The sequence below is a fragment of the Hyla sarda genome, chromosome 1 (genome assembly GCF_029499605.1).
Source record: "Hyla sarda isolate aHylSar1 chromosome 1, aHylSar1.hap1, whole genome shotgun sequence".
NCBI classification, from domain to species: Eukaryota; Metazoa; Chordata; class Amphibia; order Anura; family Hylidae; genus Hyla; species Hyla sarda.
In genome coordinates, this window is record NC_079189.1 from 541,953,313 (window position 1) to 541,979,660 (window position 26,348).

General features: G+C 40.7%; 1 protein-coding gene across 2 annotated transcripts in view; it reads left to right on the forward strand.

Moving 5' to 3' along the window:
• Nucleotides 1–22,898, forward strand: part of SREK1IP1 (SREK1 interacting protein 1) — an 83,092-nt gene extending 60,194 nt beyond the window's left edge. The window contains exons 4-5 of one of the 2 annotated variants that reach the window (XM_056541333.1): nt 9,319–9,385; nt 22,112–22,898. In XM_056541333.1, coding sequence (XP_056397308.1) covers nt 9,319–9,385; nt 22,112–22,295 — 251 coding nt within the window. In that variant the 3' untranslated portion in view covers nt 22,296–22,898. Of the gene's footprint in view, nt 1–9,318; nt 9,386–12,340; nt 12,682–22,111 lie in introns of those variants that run through there. The other variant, XM_056541335.1, reaches the window with a different exon arrangement.
• The last annotated feature ends 3,450 nt before the right edge of the window (nt 22,899–26,348 follow it).

Consider the following 26,348-nt stretch of genomic DNA (forward strand, 5'->3'; position numbering starts at 1 on the left):
CAGCTCTATTTGCTGTTAAGAACTGCAGACACTGATGGAGAGCTGTTAGAGTACATTCACACTATAGAATTTACGAGCAAGAAATTCCGCTTGGTAATTCCAGTGCAGCAGCCTACCAGTGTTTGCCGTGGGATTGTCCGGCACTGATGGATTTTGGTGGTGTCTGTTGAATATAGAATCTCTGCCTGGAATATCTCTGGGCAGCGATTCATTAATGCGAATGTACCCTTGGGTATAAAAGCAAACTGTATGTTTCCTGAAGCTCATGGTGGCTGCCGAACTTTCTATTTATCAGCCAAGTGTCAAGGAGTCAGGGCTGAGCGGCTCATGTGCCACAGCCCGTCATGTCTCCACAGCCTACCCTCACCACCTACACCTTACTTGACTGACATACAGAGCCCTGTACCTCCATCAAGAAGGAGCTCAGAGGTGAAGGTGAGCAAGGAAACATGTCAGGCTGTGGCACTTGAGCAGTTCTGCATCACTACCTTGATTCTTCACTGAGAAGTAAAAAGGTGCTTTTAAAAGTTTGACAACCACCATCAGCTCCAGGTAAGGCACAGGTTGCTTTTTATACCCTGAAGCCAGTTCACATGGCAGAATTTCTGCACTGAATTCTGAATGAAAATTCAGCAGAAATGAATTGCCAGAGGAAATTCTGCTATGTGAATGGGACAGCGTAATCCCATTGAAGTGTATTGGCTATAAACTCATGCAGAATTTTGATGCAGAATTCCATGCAAAATTCAGTGCAGAAATTCTGCCATGTGAACCGGGCCTAAGGCTAGGTTCACACAGCAGAATTTCTGCATGGAATTCTGCATGCATTTATATCCAATTCACTTCAATGGAATTCCTGCTCAGGAAATTCTGCAGCAGAAATTCTGCTGTGTGAATGGGGCAGCAGAATTCCATTGAAGTGTATTGGCTATAAATTCATGCAGAAATTCTGGCATGTGAACATGGCCTTACAGCTATCCAATGGTGCCTGCAGCTCTTTCATTCCTTTTAAGAAAACATCACAAACACAGTTATTGGTAATCACTAGCAACCATATCTGCAAATTGTTTACACCATCAGCCTATTTTTGTGTTTATCTTCAGAGTAACCGATTGTCTAGAGAGTGGCATCAGTCAGTCTTGCAGAATCTACACTTAGAAATACTGCGGGCAGAGATTCCGCTTTCTGCGACCACTCTGATGTGTGCCATCTCTGTAGGCAGTAATGCATATATATATATATATTGCATATTATGTTCATTTTTTGAGCAGTTGTTTTGTTTTATAACAATTTTTTTTAAAGTTTTTTGTGGATTACATCAAAAATAAAAAATAAAGTACATTTTGCTATTTTTTATTGTGTGTTTTTAAAAAGGTCCCAGGATCAATCCTAGACTGATATTCATGGCCTATCCTAAGGACCGGTCATTAATTTTTTTTTTGTCCTACAAACCCCCCCCCCCCCCCACAATTCTCAACCGAACTACACTGCTGAAAAAAATAAAGGAAGCACTTAAACACAATGCAACTCCAAGTCAATCACACTTCTGTGAAATCACACTGTCCACTCCGGAAGCAACACTGATTGAAAATCAATTTCACATGCTGTTGTGCAAATGGAACAGACAACAGGTGGAAATTATAGGCAATTAGCAAGACCACAGACCACTTCTCAGTTTCTATGCTTCCTGGCTGATGTTTTGGTCACTTTAGAATGCTTGCGGTGCTTTCACTCTATTGGTAGCATGAGACAGACTCTACAACCCACACAAGTGGCTCAGGTAGTGCAGCTCATCCAGGATGGCACATCAATGCAGCTGTGGCAAGAAGGTTTGCTGTGTCTGTCAGCATAGTGTCCAGAGCGCTGGAGGAGCTACCAGGAGACAGGCCAGTACATCAGGAGACGTGGAGGTGGCCATAGAACGGCAACAACCCAGCAGCAGGACCGCTACCTCTGCCTTTGCGCTAAGAGGAGCAGGAGGAGCACTGCCAGAGCCCTGCAAAATGACCTCCAGCAGGCTACAAATGTGCATGTGTCTACTCAAATGGTCAGAAACAGACTCCATGAGGGTGGTATGAGGGCCGACGTCCACAGGTGGAGGTTGTGCTTACAGCCCGACACCGTGCAGGACGTTTGGCATTTGCCAGAGAACACCAAGATTGGCAAATTCACCACTGGGGCCCTGTGCTCTTCACAGATGAAAGCAGGTTAACACTGAGCACATGTGACAGACATGACTCTGGAGACGCCGTGGAGAACGTTCTGTTGCCTGCCACATCCACCAGCATGACCGGTTTGGCGGTGGGTCAGTATTTGTGTGGGTAGCATTTCTTTGGGGGGGGGGCGCACAACCATCCATGTGCGTGCCAGAGGTAGCCTGACTGTCATTAGGTATGGAGATAATATCCTCAGACCCCTTTTGAGACCATATGCTGGTGTGGTTGGCCCTGGGTTACCCCTAATGCAAGACATTGCTGGACCTCATGTGGCTGGAGTGTGTCAGCAGTTCCTGCAAGAGGAAGGCATTGATGCTATGGATTGGCCCTCCCATTCCCCAGACCTGAATCTGATTGAGCACATCTGGGACATCATATCTTGCTCCATCCACCAATGCCACGTTGCACCACAGACTGTCCAAGAGTTGGCGGATGCTTTAGTCCAGGTCTGGGAGGACATCCCTCAGGAGACCATCTGCCATCATTTAGACTTGTTTTAAGGACATTACATCAAAGTTGGATCAGCCTATAGTGTGGTTTTCCACTTTGATTTTGAGTGTGACTCCATATCCAGACCTCCATGGGTTGATAAATTTTATTTCCATTGATCATTTTTGTGTGATTTTGTTGTCAGCACATTCAACTATGTAAAGACTAAAGTATTTCATACGATTAGTTCATTCATTCAGATCTAGCAAGTGTTATCTTAGTGTTTGTTTTTTGAGCAGAGTATTTTAAATTCTTTCTGGGACTTGCAGGACTTGAACATACAAACCTTTGATCAATGACATAATGCACTATATAGCAGGGTATTCTGGCTGTTAGTCTTATATGGCCAGGAAAATTGGACCCTGCCTTCTCTTATAGGTGATGAGATCATTTTCACTGGACAACCCCTGTAAGGTTTATAGGATTCCCACTATTAGAAAATTATAAAGCTGCACATAGGTGTGAAGAATTCTATTTTCTTTAGAATATAGAATATTTATAGACCTCCCATGGACCATTAGTCCTCTAAGTGATGATCATTATAATCCTACACACACCAACAAACAAAGAAAGTCTCTATCTTGTCTCCTATTTACAAAGATGCTATTTATGTCTTCCGTGTACACGTAACATAAAATGCTGCTATTGTGTGTTTCTCAGTATTTCCTTGCTTTGTGCCACCAAAGAGCGGCACAATATAATTTCAATATGAATGCATCACAAGGTTGCCACTTACATGTCATTTTTTGCATTTAACAGTTCATGTATTTTTTTTGTTTGCCATTGTATTATAAGACTTGGTTTTATGGTTGTTTTGTTATGCCTTGTGGAATACAGCGATTTAGTAAAAATGTATTTTTTTTCTAAAACCTATAATTTACTGTTTGTTTATTGCCTATTTTTACATATCAGAATGTTTGTAATATAATAACATTGAACCACTCGTTTAGGCACAGTTGGTCCAAAATGTGAAAGTCTCAGAGAAAAAGTATTTTCCAGATAATCCCCTATTAAACTGGGATCAGAAACCAGCTGTACACTGGCAGTATACATTAGGATTAGAGATAAGCGAACTTTTGAAAAGTTCTGTTCGCCAGGCTTACCAAACTTTCGGAAAATGTTCGATACATAATGTAAACTTCGTAAAGTTCTCTGCAAATCTGCGATAAAAAAGCCACAAAATGCATGTATAGCACTGTCTAAGATCCCTGTATAACTTTGCTAGGGTCACCATGGAATGTATTTAAATAGTTAAAATGGACACAAAGGTATGGGAAGATGCAATGGCTTTTTCCAAGCGTTCCAAAACGTTTCCCTTTTTGGGAGTAGCAACAGGATTGGTGTTCCAAAATCGTGAGGAAGAAATATCTTTTCTATGAAAAGCCAAAAATTTTTTTCTTATTTTGGGATCATGGGTTATGTACGGGTAAGCCTTTCTGGGAGTGTTAGCAGCAAGGATTGTGAACTGGTGGAAGTAGTAGTAGCCAGCGTACAGCAGGAGGTGGCAGACTGGTGGTAGTGATGTATACAGTGAAGAGCAGGATGTGGCAGACCATTAGGAGTTGTAGTAGGCAGTGGTCAGCAGGGGGGGTGGTAGTAGTGTCTAATCAGTGGCATCTGGCACAGGGGGTTTAATTCCTCACTGATCCATGCCTGACTCATCTTGTTCGCTTAGGGGTGACGACAACACCTGACGAGCTAACCACTCCCCCTCATGCTACATTAGAGGGATTAACGATAAAGTATCCCTGGATGTCGGCAGATGCCTGCCTGTGTTTAAATGCATACATAGGTATTGGAAGCCACAACAAATTTTTCTAAGCATTCCAAAAATTGGCCTTTTCTGTAAGTTTCAACAGTATTGGTGGCGGTGTCTTAAAATAGTGAAAAACCTAGTGACATCGCAGAAATCGCTGTTGTAAATTAAACAAAATGTGAAAATTCTCCTTTTGGGAGTTGCAACAGGAACCTGTACACAGTAAGAAACTCTTCACAGCATTAAATGTTTGTTTTGTTTGATTGTTTTAACATTTTTAAAATGTTAATGAATAATGCAAAATTCTCAATTCTCACAAGTCTGTACACAATAGAGATATCACTTTTTGAAAAAAAAGACACATTTATTCCTTTTGGTCCAGGCCTTGTAATGCCTCTCTTTGTACTCCCCCTCAGCATCTCCACCATGATATCTTACAATATCACCACCACTAGTCCAACTAGTGCTATGCTCAGTCACTGCTTCCACCTCTATTTCTGTCTATGTTTAGTCCGTTTCATGACTGTGTGTTTTATTTGCAGGAAAAATTTGTGTAGCTTACCATTTTGACTCATGGTGACTATTAGAAATGTTATAATATTACACAGGAACTTAAATAAACATTTACTTAAGATACCTATTTTCCACATAATATTGAAGTCCTGTTTAAGACCCTACATTGTGCTGGTTCTCTGGATGTTCCCTAATGGGACTAGTTAAAAAAGAAAAAATAGTTGAATTTGATAAGAATAAAACATTCGCCAAAAATGAGTACATATTTTTCCCCTTACAAAATGAATTTTTTTGTCAAACATAAAAAAACTTCCAATATTTGTTATTGTCATGTCTATTATGACTTTTATTATAACTTTATACTTCTTGCTGAATGATGTAAAAATAAATTTAATTTTTGATGCCCAGTGAATAGCATACATTTTTAAATTTGAAAGTTATTCAAAAAATTATTTGAACCTCAGAAAGTACAAAATATACTTGTTAAAAAAGTTACCAAAAATCGGTAAAGGAAAAGCCATATTAAAGTGGTATTCCAGTATTATGTGGTTATGACAAAAGAGTTGAAGAAGGAGGGAAATATACCGGAAGAAAGGTTAAGTGACTGGTGACGGCGGCGGAGAGAGACTGGACAAGATTTGAGGGAGTAGGGTCACTAATGCAGGTAGAGGGGCGAGAGGAGCCTGGTGGCTTCATCCTCAGTTATTGGCTTAAAAGCTGAGAGTGATGAAGAGGAAGTGTGTAAGTGAACAGGATCAATACTACTGCGTGCAGAAATAGGTAACTGATTGCTGTTGTCAATTTTAGTTTTGTAGTATATGACCAACTATTGAGCACAGAATTGGTGCCAGTACCTTTTGTCCATGGAGAGAGAGGTCAGTGTTGTTATGAAGGATTGATTTGACAGAGGAAAGAGGTAAATAAGTTTGTTTTGTGAGATACAGGGAGATTAGAAGTTTTTGAGCATGAATTTATAATGGAGAAAGTCTGCTGACATGTTCAATTCTCTCTACAAACATACAGCATGCCTAGAGCGCCATTGAAGAGAGCAGGTTCTTGGTGTGGGATAGGGGCAGAGAGCAAGTTAATGGTGTGGGATATGGTTGCTGCTGTCTGCGTCAGAAGGTTTGGAGTGCAAGGGTGCTTTTTTTTCTGGGGTATATTTAAGGATGTCATGGTAATATTTGGTAGCCAGATTGGGACAGAACTGACACTGAGGACCTTAGTGTGACTAAGTTGGTGGGTATTTATGGCATGTAGATTTCTGTATTAGGTGGAAATGTCCAGAGGTAGATAAGAATTTTTGATAGAGAACGTTGTGGTCAAAGAGCTGGGAAGGAGCAATATAAATTGTCCACAAAACCTTTTTAATCCAGCCTAGGGCTATATAGCAAGTGATCATAATCTGCATAGAAGATTTTAACGTTGTAGTGGTATCTTAAGATGAGCACTGTCAGATTCAAAAACTTTTTATATGTTGTACATCTTGGCAAACTGTTAACATTTCTAATATACCGGTACTTCATAAGAAAACTGTCACAATCACACCCTATCGGTCCAGCCAAGACATTAGAGAGAGTGTGATGGTGCAAGGGTTAAAGCCGCCAGACCTCTGGGTATCCACTACTAGTCCCAGCAAGTCACCAAATTAACCCTTAGATAAACGTGTTTCCACCAGAGCTGCCTTCAGAAAGGTGAGCTCCTATATTTAGAGATGAAAGACCAGAGCTGATTAATTAAACATTTAATCTGATAAAAGGTATCACAGTGCTGACTATATAAAAATACAGAAACAAATGACACACAGGTACAAAAATATATAAAAGAGTTTAGCAAGGCAAGTTCAGAAAACAAAAGATGAAGTTCTTACAGCATGATGATATAGCAGTCCATGAGAGTGAGTTCCAGCTGTTCTTAGGATGTTCTTGTCAGCTTGTTACACAGCATTGAACACCCGGAGTCTAGCATTGTTAAATATTATATATCTGCCTTTTTGAAAGGGAGACTCCATTCCCCCCTCCCCTCTGATCCCACCAGGGGGTCTTCTCTCTTCCTGGCCCCTTATCTGTTTGATTATATGATGGGACCAGAGTGCATGACTTCAAAAAAGCCTTTGACTTCAAAGGAGATGTAAACAAACAGCCAGACCCCCCAATAAAATGCAATACACAAACCCACAGTCTGAATGACCTCTCACCCCCAGGTCTTAGGTTATACACAGATACAATAAAAACACATGTATGTTTCCATAATCAGGCCTTGGGTCTGACAAAAACGTTTTCCTTTTTTAGAGAAGTCAGCTTGTAAAATCATGGCTTTATCCAAGCTGAATCACAGGCATAGACAATGTCCAGTAAGTGAGGGTGGTCTAGCACACCTCTGTGCTCTCTCCTGTTTGATAGGACTCCTCTGTGCTCTCTCCTGTCTGATAGGACTCCTCTGTGCTCTTTCCTGTCTGATAGGACTCATCTGTGCTCTCTCCTGTCTGATAGGACTCCTCTGTGCTCTCTCCTGTCTGATAGGACTCCTCTGTGCTCTCTCCTGTCTGATAGGACTCCTCTGTGCTCTCTCCTGTCTGGTAGGACTCCTCTGTGTTCTCTCCTGTCTGGTAGGACTCCTCTGTGCTCTCTCTTGTCTGGTAGGACTCCTCTGTGCTCTCTCCTGTCTGATAGACTTTCTAAGACCACTTTCACACTGCCATTTGTGATGGCTGATAGAAGATAGCGGGAGAAAAATTTGTGCTTGCAACGTCTTTTTCTCCCGCTATCTTCCGGCAGAATAACGGCCGCAATAACGGACGTCAGAGAATCCCATTCAAGTGAATGGGATCCTCTGTGCCCGTTATGCCTCCCGTTGGGCTTCGTTACACTAACGGCCATTAAAGGCAACAAAAAAAAGAGAGAGTCTTAACGGACGTTTGTGGCAGAGCCCAGCGGCAGTGTGAAAGTAGCCTAAACTAACTCGGGATACTGATCGCGGTGCCGCGTGCTATTAACCTTTTAGACATGGCGTTCAAAGTGGATCGACTTGTCTAAAGTGAAACTAAACTACCTCCGGCTAGATCAGCGGGCTGTACGGGATCGCCGCGGCATCCCGAACAGCTGTAGAACAGCAGGAGGGTCCCTTACCTGCCGTCCGATCACCGAATGAGATCCAGGCATGAGCAGTCAAGCGGCAGAATCCTCAATCTATGGTTTCCTATGAGAAACCACTGATCAATGTAAAAGATCAGTATGTGCAGTGTTATAGGCCCCTATGGGAGCTATAACCCTACAAAAAAAAGTAAAAAAAAAAAGTGAATAAAGATAATTTAACCCCTTCCTTAATAAAAGTTTGAATCACCCCCCTTTTCCCATTTAAAATAAAAAAAAAACTGTGTAAATAAAAATAAACATGTGTGGTATCGAATGTGTCCGAATTATAAAAATATATCGTTAATTAAACCGCACGGTCAATGGCGTACGAGCAAAAAAATTCTAAAGTCCAAAATAGTTTATTTTTGGTCACTTTTATATCATGAAAAAATGAATTAAAAGCGATCAATAAGTCCTATCAATACATAAATGGTACCGCTAAAAACTTCAGATTACGGCACTAAAAATGAGCCCTCATAACGCCCTATACGCAGAAAAATTAATAAAGTTATAGGGGTCAGAAGATGACAATTTTAAACGTATAAATTTTCCTGCATGTAGTTATAATTTTTTCCAGAAGTACGACAAAATTAAACCTGCATAAGTAGGGTATCATTTTAATCATATGGACCTACAGAATAAAGAGAAGGTGTCATTTTTACCGAAATATGTACTGCGTAGAAACGGAAGCCCTAAAAATTTACAAAATTGTGTTTTTTCTTCAATTTTGGCGCACAATGATTTTTTTTTCCCGTTTCGGCGTAGATTTTTGGGTAAAATGACTGTCATTACAAAGCAGTTGGCAATTGGTGACGCAAAAAATAAGCAATCATCTGGATTTTTAGGTGCAAAATTGAAAGTTATGATTTTTTAAACGTAAGGAGGAAAAAACCCTGGTCCTTAAGGGGTTAAAAGTTTTATTTGGTGACGGGTACTCTTTAATGTTTTGTCAAGATGTACAACATATAAAAAGTTATTGCATCTGACAGTGCCCATTTAAGGTTTATACAAAAAAAATAATAATTTTACGTTAACGTTTACATTTTATTTGTAAGATTTCACATCCAAATATGTGTATTAGTTTTTTTTCCCCATTGAATGTATTCTTTCTTTCCAATACTGCAGTGTGTGCACTGTTGTAAAGTGTTTGTGCTGGTAACCATTAGAAATCCTATATATCGCTTTTAACACCCACTCTACATTTTTACAGATGCCGTAGAAGTTGGGAAGAAGTTGAAGAAAAAGGAGAAAACTAAATCCAAGAAGCCACGAAAAAGGTAATTTACAACCGCTGTCAGAACGCGGCTGAGGTCACAGTTATTGACAGCAATTACCTTTAGAAATGCTGAGCATTTATCCAAATATAGAAAGTGGTGTTCGCACATAATATACTTCTGTAACATAATGGACTATTTTACTGTGTACATTGTAGATTTTACTTTAAACCTTGGGATATTGAATGATCCTTCTAGAAAGGTAATAGAACATAATGAGAAGAGGGAACAGAGAAAAGTAATATTCTCACTTCTTGTCTTTAAGACAATCTGACAGGTGTAACAAATGGATCCCATGGGGACAAACATGTGACTTGGTATGTGCAATAAATCCTTTGTAGACTGACTTCATTGCGGGTACTTTAGAGCAAAGGTGTTTTTTTTTTTTTTGTTTTTTTTTGTTTACTGTGTATATCATAATTTTAATTAGCTGGAATGGATGTGAATGTAAAGGGATTGCATCTGATGTGGTTGCAAGCACAAGTATGTAATCTTTGCAGACAAATTGCTCTTGTTATTCTCTCCTCATTTGTCCCTCCAACATACATCTAGTTACTTTCTATTGCATTCTATTATTTCAGAAAAGTAGAATAATTATATAAAGTGTTTTATCTATACCCATGTGAAGCATTTTACATAGTTGCAGTTAAAGGGATACTCTGCTGATAACATCTTATCCCCTATCCAAAGGATAGGGAATAAGATGTTAGATCACGGGGTCCCACCTCTGGGAACCCCCGCGTTCTCCGGGCCAGCAGAGTTTGCAGCTTCCGCGTTCGTGACAGCATTTCACGCCCTCTCCATTCATGTCTATGGAAGGGGGCGTGATGGTGTGAGTCTTTGGGCACAGAGCGGAGTTTGCTCTGTACACCAAATGACAGGGGAGCCGCAGCAGAGATCACGGGAGTCCCCAGTGGTGGGACCCCCATCATCTAATATCTTATCCCCTATCTTTTTTTTACTTATAATCGACTTGTAATATACTTTTGGACTATTCATGTAATTTTATGGTACATGTTGTTGTACAATCTGATTGGTTGTCTGCCTTTCAGTTACATACCATGTATTTGTATATGAAAACATTTTTAGGGAGTTAAAATGTCAAAGGACCTCCACAAGCATAGCTGTCACTGTCCTACCACACAACTCCTGTGTGGTAAAGAACATCTCTAAGCATAGGGATATGGGTTCTATTGGACTCTTGCACCTGCTGCCTACAGCAATGCCCTTATGCATTTGTCTATCTCGTAAACAGAATGGGAAAGATATTCTATGGAGAGACCATCAGGATAATGACTGCAGCTTAGACTATTTATATAGCACAAAAATGTTCTTCCTCAGACCTCATGAGTGGTAAACAAGGAGAAAGTATTGTAATCATACATATTATTACATTGGCTTTCTTAAAACCAGAAGAGAGCAGGTCAATAATTATTTACTATATTTCTATTACTGTTCTCTTAATCATCAGCAGGGACACTTTACTGTGTGCTTATTGTATTCTGCAAACTATCTCATAAGGCAAGAGATGGCGGGGGTTGACCTGTTGATCTAATATTTAATCTCTTAAAACTTAATATTTCATCTCTTTAAAACTTCCAGTGCTAAAAACTATAAAGTTGGTAATAGAAGTAAGTTGAATGTATAACATTGGTGAATATGGACTGCAAAGGTGTATACAGACCATATAGCATTAAATAGATTAGGGAGCCCTGATCACACACATTTTTATAGTTTGTTGATACGTCCTCCTGTTCCTGAGATATCATGGGTTTATAGTTTGTCTGACAATTCAGGGCATGAACTTAATTTTAATAATGGGAGTGAATATCAGGTAATGGCAGGTATTATGTACCCCTCAATGTACAATATTCACACCCCTGACTGTATAATTCCTCCCATCACTTCATAGTCCCCTATTATTAAAAAGCTCACAGTCTGACTGAATCCCTGAATTCTAAAACCCCTAAATACCGGGAACAAAAGGGTGTATCAAAAAAACTGTGAAAAGGTGTGTGATCTGGCACCATAAGCTATTTAATAATCGCTGGCCACAGATCCTTTTCAAGTAATGTAAGAAGCGGATACCATCTGTTGATAGAGAAGGGGAGTGGTATGTTTTACCTATAAGAGCTGTGTCCATGATGCAAGTAATGCAGCAGAAGGGGACTGGTATGTCATCTCCTAGAAGAAGGAACTAGGCAGCTTTCCGAAACAGGTTCTGTTTCCATCCATGGTACGCCACCATCTGTGAGTAATGTCATTCGGACAGAAACAGAGCAGTGCATGCTGCTGGCTGGACCAAACACCACAACCCCAAACTTACATCACTGATCCCAACTTCTCACTACATGTCTTACTATTTTCTTTGATCTATAAATACTTAAATCAGCAAGTCTGTGATATCAGCATTTATGTTCATTACTACAGAACTTGTCATTTTCTCTCCTTCTTCTTTTGTTATTTCATTTTGTCTTCTATTTTAGGTGTTAGACACAACTCTTTTGTATAGATAATGATCTAAGTATAATGTATGGTCTGTATGCTCCTTTGCAGTCTATATACACCTTTTCTATAGCTTCCTATCTTGTCATGTGACTGAGCAGGTGACCTCAAGATGTGGTGTTGTGCGGGAATGCTATTTTTACTTAAATATTGAAGTTAACTCCATTAAAAATAAGCAGGCTGGACAATCGTATGAACACTATGGGGTGGCTTCTTTAAGCCCCCACCCCCACAAATAAATTGACATTGCTTATGCTGTAAAGTTTAATCTGGCTGTACTTTTCCCCAGGAGGAAAAATGTAGCATTACATGTCCATCATTTATACAGATAGCTGGCTATGTAATACATAGATGCATCGGGGCACACCTTTAGAGGGACCTCCCTTTTATAATGTTTGTATTACCAAATGGGGCAGATGGACAGATGTTATTTTCCCTTTTACCTTTCCTCAGAGTTATGACTTTGTAAAAAGCAGAGCATTAAAAGGATACAGCAGCATTTCAGAGGTCAGACCCACCACGATCTCCAGAACGGTGCTCCGAATCTCCCCTCTGCTTAGGGGGGGCGCCATCACATGCTCCAGGCAATTTCTATAGAAGTGCATAGAGAATTCATGAAGCGCCTTCCAAGACCGCAATTCATCCACCTACCTGGGAGAATTAGGGCCCAATTGAAGGTGGGCCGACCTGTGGATAGGGTATGCGTATTTAAATGCTCAAGTACCTCTTTAAAACGAGTTGTCTCATCTCAATGTACTGATTTTCTAGCAACCCCCAGTCTGTTTGCAGCTCTTACAGATGGTCATAAAGCCGGAAGCAGCTGGAGCGGGGAAGTTTCGCAATTTTCGTAACTCTTATAGACTTTAAACACGGTCATCCTGTTCACCCACACTAAACCCAATCCACTGGGTTACAGTTTGGGCAAACCGGAGACCGATGAGGGGTAAATGAATAAAATTTGTACCTTTTAGTCCGGAGCTGTGGCCCTGCGAAGATCTTCTTCTGTCCCCACTGAATTGAATTGCGCACAGGAGGCGGGCATGGCAGGTGAATTTGAATATTCATTGGAGCTGGTCACATGAGTGCTTAGTTGGCGCAAGTGCTCATGTGACCAGCGCTAATAAATATTTAAATTCATGCCTTCTGTGCGCTATTCAGCGGGGATAGAAGAGGATCTTCAGAGGGACACAGCTCTGGACTACAGGTATGCATGTAACTCATTTACCCCTCATTGGTCTCCTGTTCACCCACACTGTAACCCAGTGTATTAGGTTTAGTGTGGGTGAACAGGATGACCATTTTCCTTTTAATGGGAGTTGTGCAGACAGTGTTGCCCCTCTAGCTACCCTGTTCATGTAATACCCGAAGTTGCATTAACAGCATAACTTGTTTGGCTACGTGGTTTATGCGAGTCCCATTAAAGTCAAGTGGAGTTACACTTCGACTGCTTCCAGCTCTTCCGACCACCTCTGCAAACAGGCTGGGGGTGGCCAGAAAAGGGCAAAGATGAGATGGGACAACCTCTTTAAGACTTTTTTCAGCCCCAAATTCTGTTTGCCCTGGAAAAAATTCTACAAAATTGTTTGTACTAATATGGGAAATTTCCACTAAGGATGCATTCCCACCGCTTTAGGAGGCCCCCATGGGGCCAGAACAGCAAAAAAAAAAAAAAAACACATGGCACACTATTTGGAAAACTACACCCCTCAAGGAACATAACAAGGGGTACAGTGAGCCTTAACACTCCACAGGTGTTTGACGAACTTTTGTTAAATTGGGACGTGAAAATGAAACCTTTTTTTTTTTTTACTACAATGATGGTGTTACGCCTAATTTTTCATTTTCCCAAGGGATAATAGGAGAAAACTCCCCCAGAATTTGTAGCTCAATTTCTCCCGAGTATGGAAATGCCCCATATGTTGACATAAAGTGCTCTGCGGGTGTACAACATGGCTCAGACAGAAATAAGTGCCATTTGAGAATTTAGCTAGAATAGTTTTTGGGAGCTATGTCACATTTATAAAGCCCCCATGGTGTCCAGACAGTTGAAACCTCCCACATGTGACACCATTTTGGAAACTGCACCTCTCATGGAATGTAATAAGCAGTGCAGTGAGCATTTACACCCACTGGTGTTTGACACAAATCTATCAGACACCAATGGGGTGTAAATGATACACCCCTTGTTACACTATTTGAGGGGTGCAGTTTGCAAAATGGGGTCACATGTGTTTCCCCCCCCCCCTGCGTTTATGTCAGAACCGAGGCAAATATCAGTCACCCTGTGCAAATCACCAATTTAGGCCTCAAGTGTACATGGTGCGCTCTCACTCCTGAGCCCTTTAGTGTGCCCACAGAGCATTTTATGTCCACATATGGGGTATTTCTGTACTGTGGTACAAATTTGGGGGGGGGGGCTTTTTCTTCTTTTACATCATATGAGAATATAAAGTATGAGGCAACACCAGTATGTTAGTGTTAAAAATTTTATTTTTTTACACTAACATGCTGGTGTAGCCCAAACTTTTCCGTTTCATAAGGGGTAAAGGGAGAAAAAGCCCCCCCAAATTTGGAACACAATTTCTCCCAAGTACAGAAATACCCCATATGTGGCCCTAAACTGTTGTCTTCAAATGCGACAGGGCTGTGGAGTGAGAAAGCTCCATGTGCATTTGAGGCCTAAATGAGGGATTTGCATACCCTATGGCAGTGTTTCCCAAACAGGGAGTCCTCCAGCTGTTTCAAAACTACAACTCCCAGCATGCTTGTACAGTCAATGGTTGTCTGGCCATGCTGGGAGTTTTTTTAGTTTTGCAACAGCCGGAGGCTCCATTTAGGAAACAGTGCCATACGAGCTGTTGTATATGTAGCGTTTTACTCTTTATTTTGTGTAGGTCTAGTGTAGTGTGGTGTTTTGGTGCTTTTACATTAAAGGGGTACTCCGGTAAAAACCTTTTTTCTTTTAAATCAACTGGCTCCGGAAAGTTAAACAGATTTGTAAATAACTTCTATTAAAAAATCTTAATCCTTCCTGTACTTATTAGCTGCTGAATACTACAGAGGAAATTCTTTTCTTTTTGGAATACTCTCTGATGACATCATGAGCACAGTGCTCTCTGCAGACGTTATAATAATAATAATAATAATAATAAGTCTTTATTTATTTATTGTTGTCCTTAGTGGGATTTGAACCCAAGGCCCCAGCACTGCAAGGCAGCAGTGCTAACCACTAAGTCACCATGTTATCCTTAGCATACATCTGCTATGCACAGTTGCTAAAATGGACAGAGATGTCAGCAGAGAGCACTGTGCTCGTGATGTCATCAGTGTTCCAAAAAGAAAGGAATTTCCTCTGTAGTATTATGCAGCTAATAAGTACTGGAAGGATTAAGATTTTTTAACCTCTTAAGGACCCAGGACGTATGGGTACATCCTGGGTCCCGGTCCTGCGATATAATGCGGGGTCACACGGTGACCCCACATCATAACGCGGCGGGCCCGGCGTCATAGTGAAGCCGGGACCCGCCTCTAATAGCACTGATCGCGATGCCGCACGCTAATAACCCTTTAGCCGCGCGATCAAAGCTGAGCCGCGCGGCTAAAAACAAAAGTAAAAGTGCCCGGCTAGCTCAGGGAGCTGTTCGGGATCGCCGCAGTATAATCATGGCATCCCGAGCAGCTGTAGCACAGGAGGTCTTCTTACCTTCTCCTGCGCTGTCAGATCGCTGAATGAATGCTTCAAGCATGAGATCCAGGCATGAGCATTCAATCGCCGAAAACACTGATTGATCCATTCCTATGGAGATGGATCAATCAGTGTAAAAGATCAGTTAATGCAATGTTATAGCCCGCTATAGGAGCTATAATATTGCATAAGAAAAGTGTAAAAAAAAAATCATTAACCCTTTCAATTATCCCTTCCCCTAATAAAAGTTTGAATCACCCGGCATTTCCAAGAATAAAAAAAACTGTGTAAATAAAAATATGTGGTATCGCCGCATGCGGAAATGTCCGAATTATAAAAAATATACCGCTTTTTAAACCGCACGTTCAATGGCATACGCGCAAAAAAATTCAAAAGTCCAAAATAGCGCATTTTTTGATCACTTTTTATACCACAAGTGAATAAAAAGTGATCAAAAAGTCTGATCAGAACAAAAATGGTACTGCTAAAAACTTCAGATCACAGCGCAAAAAATGAGCCCTCATAGCGCCCTGAACACAGAAAAATAAAAAAGTTATAGGGCTTCAGAAAATGACCATTTTAAACGTATACATTTTCCTGCATGTAATCATGATTTTTTTTGGAAGTGATACAAAATCTAACCTATATAAGTAGGGCATCATTTTAACCGTATGGACCTACAGAATAAAGATAAGGTATCATTTTTGCCGAAAAATGTACTGCGTAAGAATGGAAGCCCCCAAAACGTACAAAATAGTGTTTTTTCATCAGTTTTGTCGCACATAGATTTTTTTTTTCCCATTTCACCGTAGGTTTTGGGTAAAATTACTAATGTCATTACAAAAAAGAATTAGTGACGCAAAAAATAAGCCGTCATATAGAATTTTAGGTGAAAATCTTAGAGTTTAAATTTTTCCTCCTTAACTTTAAAAAATCATAAATGAAAAAACGGAAAAAGCCCGGGTCCTTAAGGGGTTAATAGAAGTAATTTACAAATATGTTTAACTTTCTGGCACCAGTTGATTTAAAAGAGAAAAGGTTTTCACCGGAGTACCCCTTTAAGTACACACTGTCAGGTTTACTTTCCCTGCTACAAGTTTGAGCCAAAGCGGATTTTCCGCAACTCAATCTCGGAGCAAGAAACTTACTGTAAACCCGCCCGTGTGCCTCCAGGTGTTGCATAACTACAACTCTCAGCATGCACGGGCAGTCAAAAGGCATGCTGGGTGTTGTCGTTATGCAACAGCTGAATGCACATAACTACAACTCCAATGCACACTAGCTCTTGAATAAATACAACTCCCAGCATGCACAGACAGCCAAAGGGCATGCAGGGAGTTGTAGTTATGTGCATTCAACTGTTGCATAACTACAATGCCCAGCATGCACGAACAGTCAAAAGGCATGCTGGGCGTTGTAGGTATGCAACAGCTGGAGGCACACAACTACAACTTCCTGCATGCCCTTTGGCGGTCTGTGCATGCTGGGAGTTGTATTTATGCAAGAGCTAGTGTAAAAAAAAAAAAAAGTGCAGCTAGCTCTTGCATAACTACAACTCCCAGCATGCACAGACAGCCAGAGGGCATGCATGGAGTTGTAGTTATGTGCATTAAGCTGTTGCATAACTACAACACCCAACATACCTTTTGACTGCCCATGCATTCTGAGAGTTGTAGTTATGCAACAGCTGGTGGCACACGGATTGGTTTACAGTAAGTTTCTTGCTCAGAGTTTGAGTTGCGGAAAATCTGCTGTGGCTCAAACTTGTAGCACCTCCTGCTGCTGCCCGAATCCTCTCGCCACCGCAGCCGTTAGGTCCCCAATGCTGCCGGTGAGTCCGCCGGTCTTTTCTTCCGTGCACTCGCACTCTGGACGGAGGGCAGAGCGGGTGCACCTCCCAGCAAGGGCGGTGATAGGTCGGAATTGACCATCGAATAACGGTGATCGCCAACAAGGGGGGGTTTCAGGACCCCCTGGGTGATATGATGGGATGGCTGCCACCCGGCCCCTTCACCGCATCTGGAGATACGGTGATCATGGACACAGCACCGTAAATGTATGGTACTGTGCGCAAAGTAACTGTTAGCAGTGCCGTACATTTAAAAAAAATGTCTTCATATCAACTGGCTCCAGAAAGTTGGACAGATTTGTAAATTACTTCTATTAAAAAATCTTAGTCCTACCAGTACTTATCAGCTTCTGAAGTTGAGCTGTTCTTTTCTGTCTGACTAGAGTGCTCTCTGCTGACACCTCTGTCTGTCTCGGGAACTGTCCAGAGTAGAAGAAAATCCCCATAGCAAGCCTCTCCTGCTCTGGACAGTTCCTGAGACAAACAGAGGTGTCAACAGAGAGCACTGTGGTCAGACAGAAAAGAACAGCTTAAATTCAGAAGCTGATAAGTACTGGTAGGACTAAGATTGTTTAATAGAAGTTATTTACAAATCTGTTTAACTTTCTGGAGCCAGTTGATATAGATATATATAAAATGTTTTTTCCTGGAATACCCCTTTAACCCCTTAGGGACCAGGCCAATTTTCACTGTAGGACCAGAGCGTTTTTTGCACATCTGACCACTGTCACTTTAAGCATTAATTTCTCTGGGATGCTTTTACCTTTCATTCTAATTCCGAGATTGTTTTTTCGTGACATATTCTACTTTATGTTAGTGGTAAAATTTTGTTGATACTTCATACTTCCAAAATTTGATGAAAAAATTGAAAATTTAGCATTTTTCTAATTTTTAAGCTCTCTGCTTGTAAAGAAAATAGACATTCCAAATAAAAAAAATTTGGATTCACAAATACAATATGTCTTCTTTATGTTCGCATCATAAAATTTACATGTTTTTACTTTTGGAAGACATCAGAGGGCTTCAAAGTTCAGCAGCAATTTTCACATTTTTCTAAAAAAAAATCAAAATCGGAATTTTTCATGGACCAGTTCAGGTTTGAAGTGGATTTCAAGGGCCTTCCTATTAGAAATAGCCCACAAATGACCCCATTATAAGAACTGCACCCCTCAAAGTATTCACAATGACATTCAGTAAGTGTGTTAACCCTTTAGGTGTTTCACAGGAATAACAGCAAAATAAAGGAGAAAATTCAAAATCTTCATTTTATACACTCGCATGTTCATGTAAATCCAGTTTTTGAATTTTTACAAGAGGTAAAAGGAGACAGATCCTCTCAAAATTTGCAACCCATTTTCTCTTGAGTAAGGAAATACCTCATATGTGTATGTCAAGTGTACGGTGGGCACTGTAGAGGGCTCAGAAGGGAAGGAGCGACAATGGAATTTTGGAGAGTGAGTTTTTCTGAAATGGTTTTTGGGGGGCATGTCAAATTTAGGAAGCCCCTATGGCACCACATGGCATACCATTTTGGAAACACCACCCCTCAAGGCACCTAACAAGGGGTCCAGTGAGCCTTAACACCCCACAGGTGTTTGACGACTTTTCGTTAAAGTCGGATGTGTAAATGAAAAAAAAATTTTTTTTCACTAAAGTGCAGTTTTTTTCCCCAAATTTACCATTTTTGTAAAGGTTAATGGGAGAAAATTCCCCCCAAAATTTGTAACCCCATCTTTTCTGAGTATGGAAACACCCCATGTTAGGACGTAAAATGCTCTGTTGGCGAACTGCAATGCACAGAAGAGAAGGAGTCACATTTGGCTTTTGAAAGCAAATTTTGGTGAAATGGGGGGCATGTTGCATTTAGGAAGCCCCTATGGTGCCAGAACAGCAAAAAAGAAACTCATGGCATACTATTTTGGAAACTACACCCCTCAAGGAATGTAACAAGGGGTACAGTGAGCCTTAACACTTCACAGGTATTTCACAACTTTTTGTTAAAGTTGGACGTGTAAATGAAAAAAAAAATGTTTTTCACAAAAATGCAGTTTTCCTCCCAAATTTTACATTTTTAACCCCATTCCTTCTGAGTGTGGAAATACCCCATGTGTGGACGTCAAGTGCTCTGCTGGCGCACTACAATGCTCAGAAGAGGAGGAGCTCCATTGAGCTTTTAGAAAGGGATTTTTTTTTAATGGAAGTCAGGGGCCATGTGAGTTTACAAAGCCCCCCGTGGTGCCAGAACAGTGGACCCCCCCACATGTGACCCCATTTTGGAAACTACATCCCTCACAGAATTTAATAAGGGGTGCAGTGAGTATTTACACTCCACTGGCGTTTGACAGATCTTTGGAACAGTGGGCTGAGTAAATGCAAAATTACATTTTTAATTTTCACGGACCACTGTTCCAGAAAACTGTCAGACACCTGTGGGGCGTAGATGCTCACTGTACCCCTTATTACATTACATGAGGGGTGTAGTTTCCAAAATGAGGTCACATGTGGGGGGGTCCATTGTTCTGGCACTATGGGGGCTTTGTAAACACATGTGGCCTTCAATTCCGGACAAATTTTTTCTTCAAAATCCCAATGGCGCTCCTTCTCTTCTGAGCATTGTAGTTTGCCCGCAGAGCACTTTACATCCACATATGGGGTATGTTCTTACTCAGAAGAAAAGGGGCTACAAATTTTGGGGGGCTTTTTTTTCCTATTTTCCCTTGTGAAAATGAAAAATTTAGGGTAACACCAGCATTTTAGTGAAAAACATTTATTTTTTTATTTTCCCATACAACTTTAATGAAAATTTGTCAAACACCTGTGGGGTGTTAAGGCTCACTATACCCCTTGTTACATTCCATGAGGGGTGTTGTTTACAAAATGTGGTCACATGTGGGTATTTATTTGCGTTAATTTCAGAACCGCTATAAAATCAGCCACCCCTGTGCAAATCACCAATTTAGACCTCAAATATACATAGGCTGCTCTCACTCCTGAGCCTTATGCGCCCGCAGAGCATTTTACGCCCACATATGGGGTATTTCTGTATTCAGGAGAAATTGCGCTACAAATTTCTTTTTTTTTTTTCCTTTTACCGCTTGTGAAAATTAAAAGTATGGGGCAACACCAGCATGTTAGTGTAAAAGTACATTTTTTTACACTAACATGCTGGTGTAGACCCCAACTTTACCTTTTCATGAGGGGTAAAAGGAGAAAAAGCCCCCCAAAATTTGTAACACCATTTCTCCCGAGTACGGAGATACCCCAAATGTGGCCCTAAACTGTTTCTTTGAAATACGATATGGCTCCGAGAGAGTGCCATGCGCATTTGAGGCCTAATTTGGGGATTTGAATCCGCCACAAAAATACCCCACAGCAGTGTTTCCCAAACAGGGTGTCTCCAGCTGTTGCAAAACTCCCAGCATGCCTGGACAGTCAGTGGCTGTCCGGCAATACTTGGAGTTGTTGTATTTCAACAGCTGGAGGATCTGTTTTGGAAACAGTTCTGTACGAGACGTTGTTTTTTTTTTATTGGGGGGGGGGGGGTAACTGTGTAGGGGTATGCGTATATGTAGTGTTTTACTTTTTATTTTGTGTAAGTGTAGTGTAGTGATTTTAGGGTACATTTGCACGGTTGGGTTTACAGTGAGTTTGAGTTGGGAGTTTGAGCTGTGGTGGAAAATTTGCCGCATCTCAAACTTGCAGCAGAAAACTTGCTGTAAACCCACCCGTGTGAATGTACCCTGTACATCCACATGGGGGAGGAGAACCTTCAGCTGTTGCAAAACTACAACTCCCAGCATGCACTGACAGACCATACATGCTGGGAGTTGCAGTTATGCAACAGCTGGAGGCACATTGATTGCGAAACACTGAGCATTTGTTACTTAACTCAGTGTTTCGCAACCAATGTGCCTCCAGCTGTTGCAAAACTACAACTCCCAGCATGTACAGTCTCGCAATGCATGCTGGGAGTTGTATTTTTGCAACAGCTGGAGGCACACTGGTTGGGAAACACAGAGTTAGGTAAAAAACTCGTTTTGACAACCGATGTGTCTCCTGCTGTTGCAAAACTGCAACAATCAGCATGCATTGACAGTCGAAGGGCATGCTGAGAGTTGTAGTTTTGCAACAGCTGGAGGCACACTGCTACAACTCCCAGCATGCCCTCTGGTAGTCTGTGCATGCTGGGAGTTGTAGTTAGGCTCACCTCCTGCTGTATCCTGCCGCATGGACCGATCCTGCTGCTCCTGTCGCCGCCACCGATCCTGAGGGGACCCCCGCCGGCGCCCATCTTCCTCTCGGACAGCCCCGTTCACCCTTTTTTTCCAGGTCACTGGGTCACCAGAGACCCGATTGACCCGGAATAGCGGAAAATCGCAGGTCTGAATAGACACGCCATTTACCGCGATCGCCGATATAGGGGGGGGGTCTCAGGACCCCCCCTGGGCGATATGCCGGGATGGCTGCTGATAAATATCAGCAGTCATCCCGTTCCGATCACAGTGTCCGGAGTCTCTGTGATCCAGGAAAGCTGCGCCATAAATGTACGGTGCTGTGCGCTAAGTACTTCTTAGCAGCGCCATACATTTACGGCGCATGTCCTTAAGGGGTTAAGGAGTAATTCCTGTGAATGCATTGGTTTCCCCATTCATCTCTATATAAACAGCTATTATGTTCTGATTGATTGCAGATCCCATTCCTCCAGCGAGTCGAGTGAAGAGAGTCCGAAATCAAAGAGGAGGAAAAGTAAAAAAGTAAAAACCAAGTCAAAGAAAGCAAAACACCACAAGAAAGGCAAAAAGAAAGGAAAGCGAGAACACCACTCCTCTTCTTCATCCTCATCCAACAGTTCAGAATCCTCCAGTAGTGACTGATCTGACTCTAAACGTTGACGGCAGTACTATCCTGTGCTTTCCATCTATATACAAAATTATATTTTATATAAAAACTCTGCACAGAGGATGGTGATTATAGTTTCCCACAATAAAATGTACAGACTGATGATAATGCAGTACAGTTATTAAGCTTGTCAATAAGTTTTTATGTTTTCCAGAGAAAAATAAAGAAATCAATTTTGATGTATTTTTCCTACATTTTATTAGTTCATTTGTGGCTGGTAATTCAGACTAATAAGCTCTGCTTTACAGTGTGAAATATAGTCCCCAGTTTATGGTGTAAACAAGCAGCCGTATGGTAATGTACGCACCAGCCTATAAACAAACACAAAAGACTGTACATAGTTTAACCCCTTAATGACCCAGTAAATTTAAAAAGTTTAGATTTTTATTTTTTCCCAGCTTACTTTCTAATAGCCATTATTTTTTTTATGTTTCTAGCTACAGAGCCACAAGAGGGCTTGGGGGGGTTAAGGACCAATTGTACTTTGTAACAAAGCTCTTAATTGTACCACAAAAGTCTTTGTGAGGTGAAATAAAAATGCAACTTTGCAAATTAAAGGGATCTCATCATTTTGTTATTGTCATTTGCTGTAAGCTCTTTAATGCCAAAGTCTGATGCAGGTTTATGAAACTATTGTCTCTTATACTAAAGAGTGTTCTAGAAAAAGCTCAAGCTCTGCCCCTAGTTGGTGATTTGTGATTGACCATGCCCACTTTTTCTGTAACCGTGCCACCTTTGACCAAATACACACCCATTGGGCAATTAATCACAATCACAGTAATAAATATCCCCCAAAATGTGAAATGCAGTAAGCTTTTCTAGTGCTGGTTGTAGGGTAGGCAACAAGAGTTTATTCATTTTTGAATAACCGCTTAGATCAATATAAAGCTTTATAAAAATTTGAAAAGCAAAGAATTATGGTCTTAATAAAAAGTGTTTAAGGGTGGATATACACCCTATTCATATCCTAGCTAGTAATCCTTAGAAATCCTTTAAACATTTGACCCACAATGCAGTTTGAGGTTACAGGATTTATGTTTACTTTTTTATACCCAATAAGCAATACATTTACTACAAATACAGGGGTCCCCAAAGTTACAATATTAATTGGTTCCAGGAGATCATTGTAAGTTGAAAATATTGTATTTTGAGACCAAAACTCTATGAAAAACTAGTAATTGGTACTTAACCCCTTCCCAATATCAGATGTACATATATGCCATGGCGGCTTGGTACTAAACGACTAATGCCATGCTTGTACATCATGCAGTGTGGATGTTCCATGGAGCAAGCGCACAAGCTGTGCTCGCTTCATGCATGGTGAGTGATGGCTGCTATTAGCAACTGGCACACACAGTCAATAACTGGCATCAGCTATCAATAGCGATAGCTGCTTTTAAGAGCTCAAATGACAGTTGCCACGCCTGATCGGCACCTACGCATCATATTTGGGTGGTGTCGATCAATTTCTATGGCATCCAGAGGCCTTCGCTAATAGAGTCTGGCTCAGGTAGGCTAGCAGATCTCAGATCTCACTGATCATTTTTATGCAATAGTATAGCTTCAATCAGTATAAGCAATCAAAGTAGTACAGTGGAGATCAAAAGTTTGGGCACCCCAGGTAAAAAAGTGTATTAATGAACATAAAGAAGCCAAGGAAAGATGACAAAATCTCCAAAAGGCATCAAATTACAGATTAGACATTCTTATAATATGTCAACAAAAGTTAGATTTTATTTCCATCATTTACACTTTCAAAATAACAGAAAAAAAATGACGTCTGCAAAAATGTGAGCACCCTGCAGAATTTATAGCATGCACTGCCCCCTTTGCAAAGCTGAGACCTGCCAGTGTCATAGATTGTTCTCAATCATCATCTGGGAAGACCAGGTGATGTCAATCTCAAAGGTTTTAAATGCCCAGACTCATCTGACCTTGCCCCAACAATCAGCACCATGGGTTCTTCTAAGCAGTTGTCTAGAAATCTGAAACTGAAAATAGTTGATGCTCACAAAGCTGGAGAAGGCTATAAGAAGATAGCAAAACGTTTTCAGATGTCAATATGCTCTGTTCGGAATGTAATTAAGAAATGGCAGTCATCAGGAACAGTGGAAGTTAAAGCAAGATCTGGAAGACGAAGAAAAATATCAGGCAGAACAGCTCGCAGGATTGTGAGAAAAACAATTCAAAACCCACGTTTGACTGCACAGTCCGTCCAGAAAGATATGGCAGACACTGGAGTTGTGGTACACTATTACACTATAAAGAGATACTTGTACAAATATGGTCTTCATGGAAGAGTCATCAGAAGAAAACCTCTTCTACGTCCTCACCACAAAAATCAGCGTTTGAAATTTACAAATGAACATATAGACAAGCCTGATGCATTTTGGAAACAAGTTCTGTGGACTGATGGGGTTAAAATTGAACTTTTTGGCCGGAATGAGCAAAGGTACGTTTGGAGAAGAAGGGGAACAGAATTTAATGAAAAGAACCTCTGTCCAACTGTTAAGCATGGGGGTGGATCAATCATGCTTTGGGGTTGTATTGCAGCCAGTGGCACAGGAAACATCTCACGAGTAGAAGGAAAAATTGATTCAATAAAATTTCAGCAAATTTTGGATGCTAACTTGATGCCATCTGTGAAAAAGCTGAAGTTAAAGAGAGGATGGCTTCTACAAATGGATAATGATCCTAAACACACCTCGAAATCCACAGGGGAATTCCATCAAGAGGCATAAACTGAAGGTTTTGCCATGGCCTTCACAATCTCCTGACCTCAACATAATTGAAAATCTATAGATAGACCTTAAAAGAGCAGTGTGGGACAGACAGCCCAGAAATCTCAAAGAACTGGAAGACTTTTGTAAGGAAGAATGGGCAAAGATACCTCAAACAAGAATTGAAAGACTCTTGGCTGGCTACAAAAAACATTTACAAGCTGTGATATTTGCCAAAGGGGCAGTACAAGATATTAACTCTGTAGGGTGCCCACATTTTTGCAGATGCCATTTTTTTGTTTTCTGTTATTTTGAAAGTGTAAATGATGGAAATAAAATCTAACTTTTGTTTACATATTATAAGAATGTCTGTCTAATCTGTAATTTGCCTTTTTGGAGATTTTTCCATATTTCCTTGGCTTCTTTATGCACATTAATACAAATTTTTACCTGGGGTGCCCAAACTTTTGATCCCCACTGTAGATTCCTTATGGTAATAAAAGAGTCAGAAATAAAAGAAAACCAACATGGATGAATAAGAACGTTAAGGGGGCAATAAATGACAAAAATAAAGCATTTAAACTACTAAAACAGGACGGCAGTGAAGAAGCATTAAAAAGCTATAGAGAAAAATGTAAAATATGTTATTAAAAAAAACAGATAAAAGCTGCAAAAATAGAGATAAAGACTCATTGCCAAAGAGAGTAAAACTAACCCCAAAATGTTCTTTAACTATATAAATAGCAAAAAGGTCAAAAATGAAAGTGTAGGCCCTTTAAAAAATGAGGAAGAAATTATAAACGGGGATCAGGAAAAAGCAAATATATTAAACAAATTCTTCTCCACTGTATTCACAGAGGAAAATGAAATGCCAGGTGAACTCCCCAGTACAGGTCACCTGTCTAACCCAAGAAGTAGTACAGTACCGCCCACAAAATTCAAAATAGACAAATCACCAGGTCCAGATGGCATTCACTCCCCGTGTTCTAAAGGAATTAAGTAATGTAATAGACAGACACCTATTTTAATATTCAGGGACTCTATAGTGACAGGTACTGTTCCCCAGGACTGGCGCATGGCAAATGTGGTGCCAATATTTAAAAAGGGGTCAAAAGGTGACCCCGGGAATTATAGACCTGTTAGTTTAACCTCTGTTGTATGTAAATTGTTTGAGGGTTGACTAAGAGATGCTATTTTGGAGTATCTTGATTAAAATAAATGTTTGACTACATATCAGCATGGCTTTATGAGGGATCGGTCCTGTCAATCTAACCTGATCAGCTTTTATGAGGAGGTGAGCTCCAGACT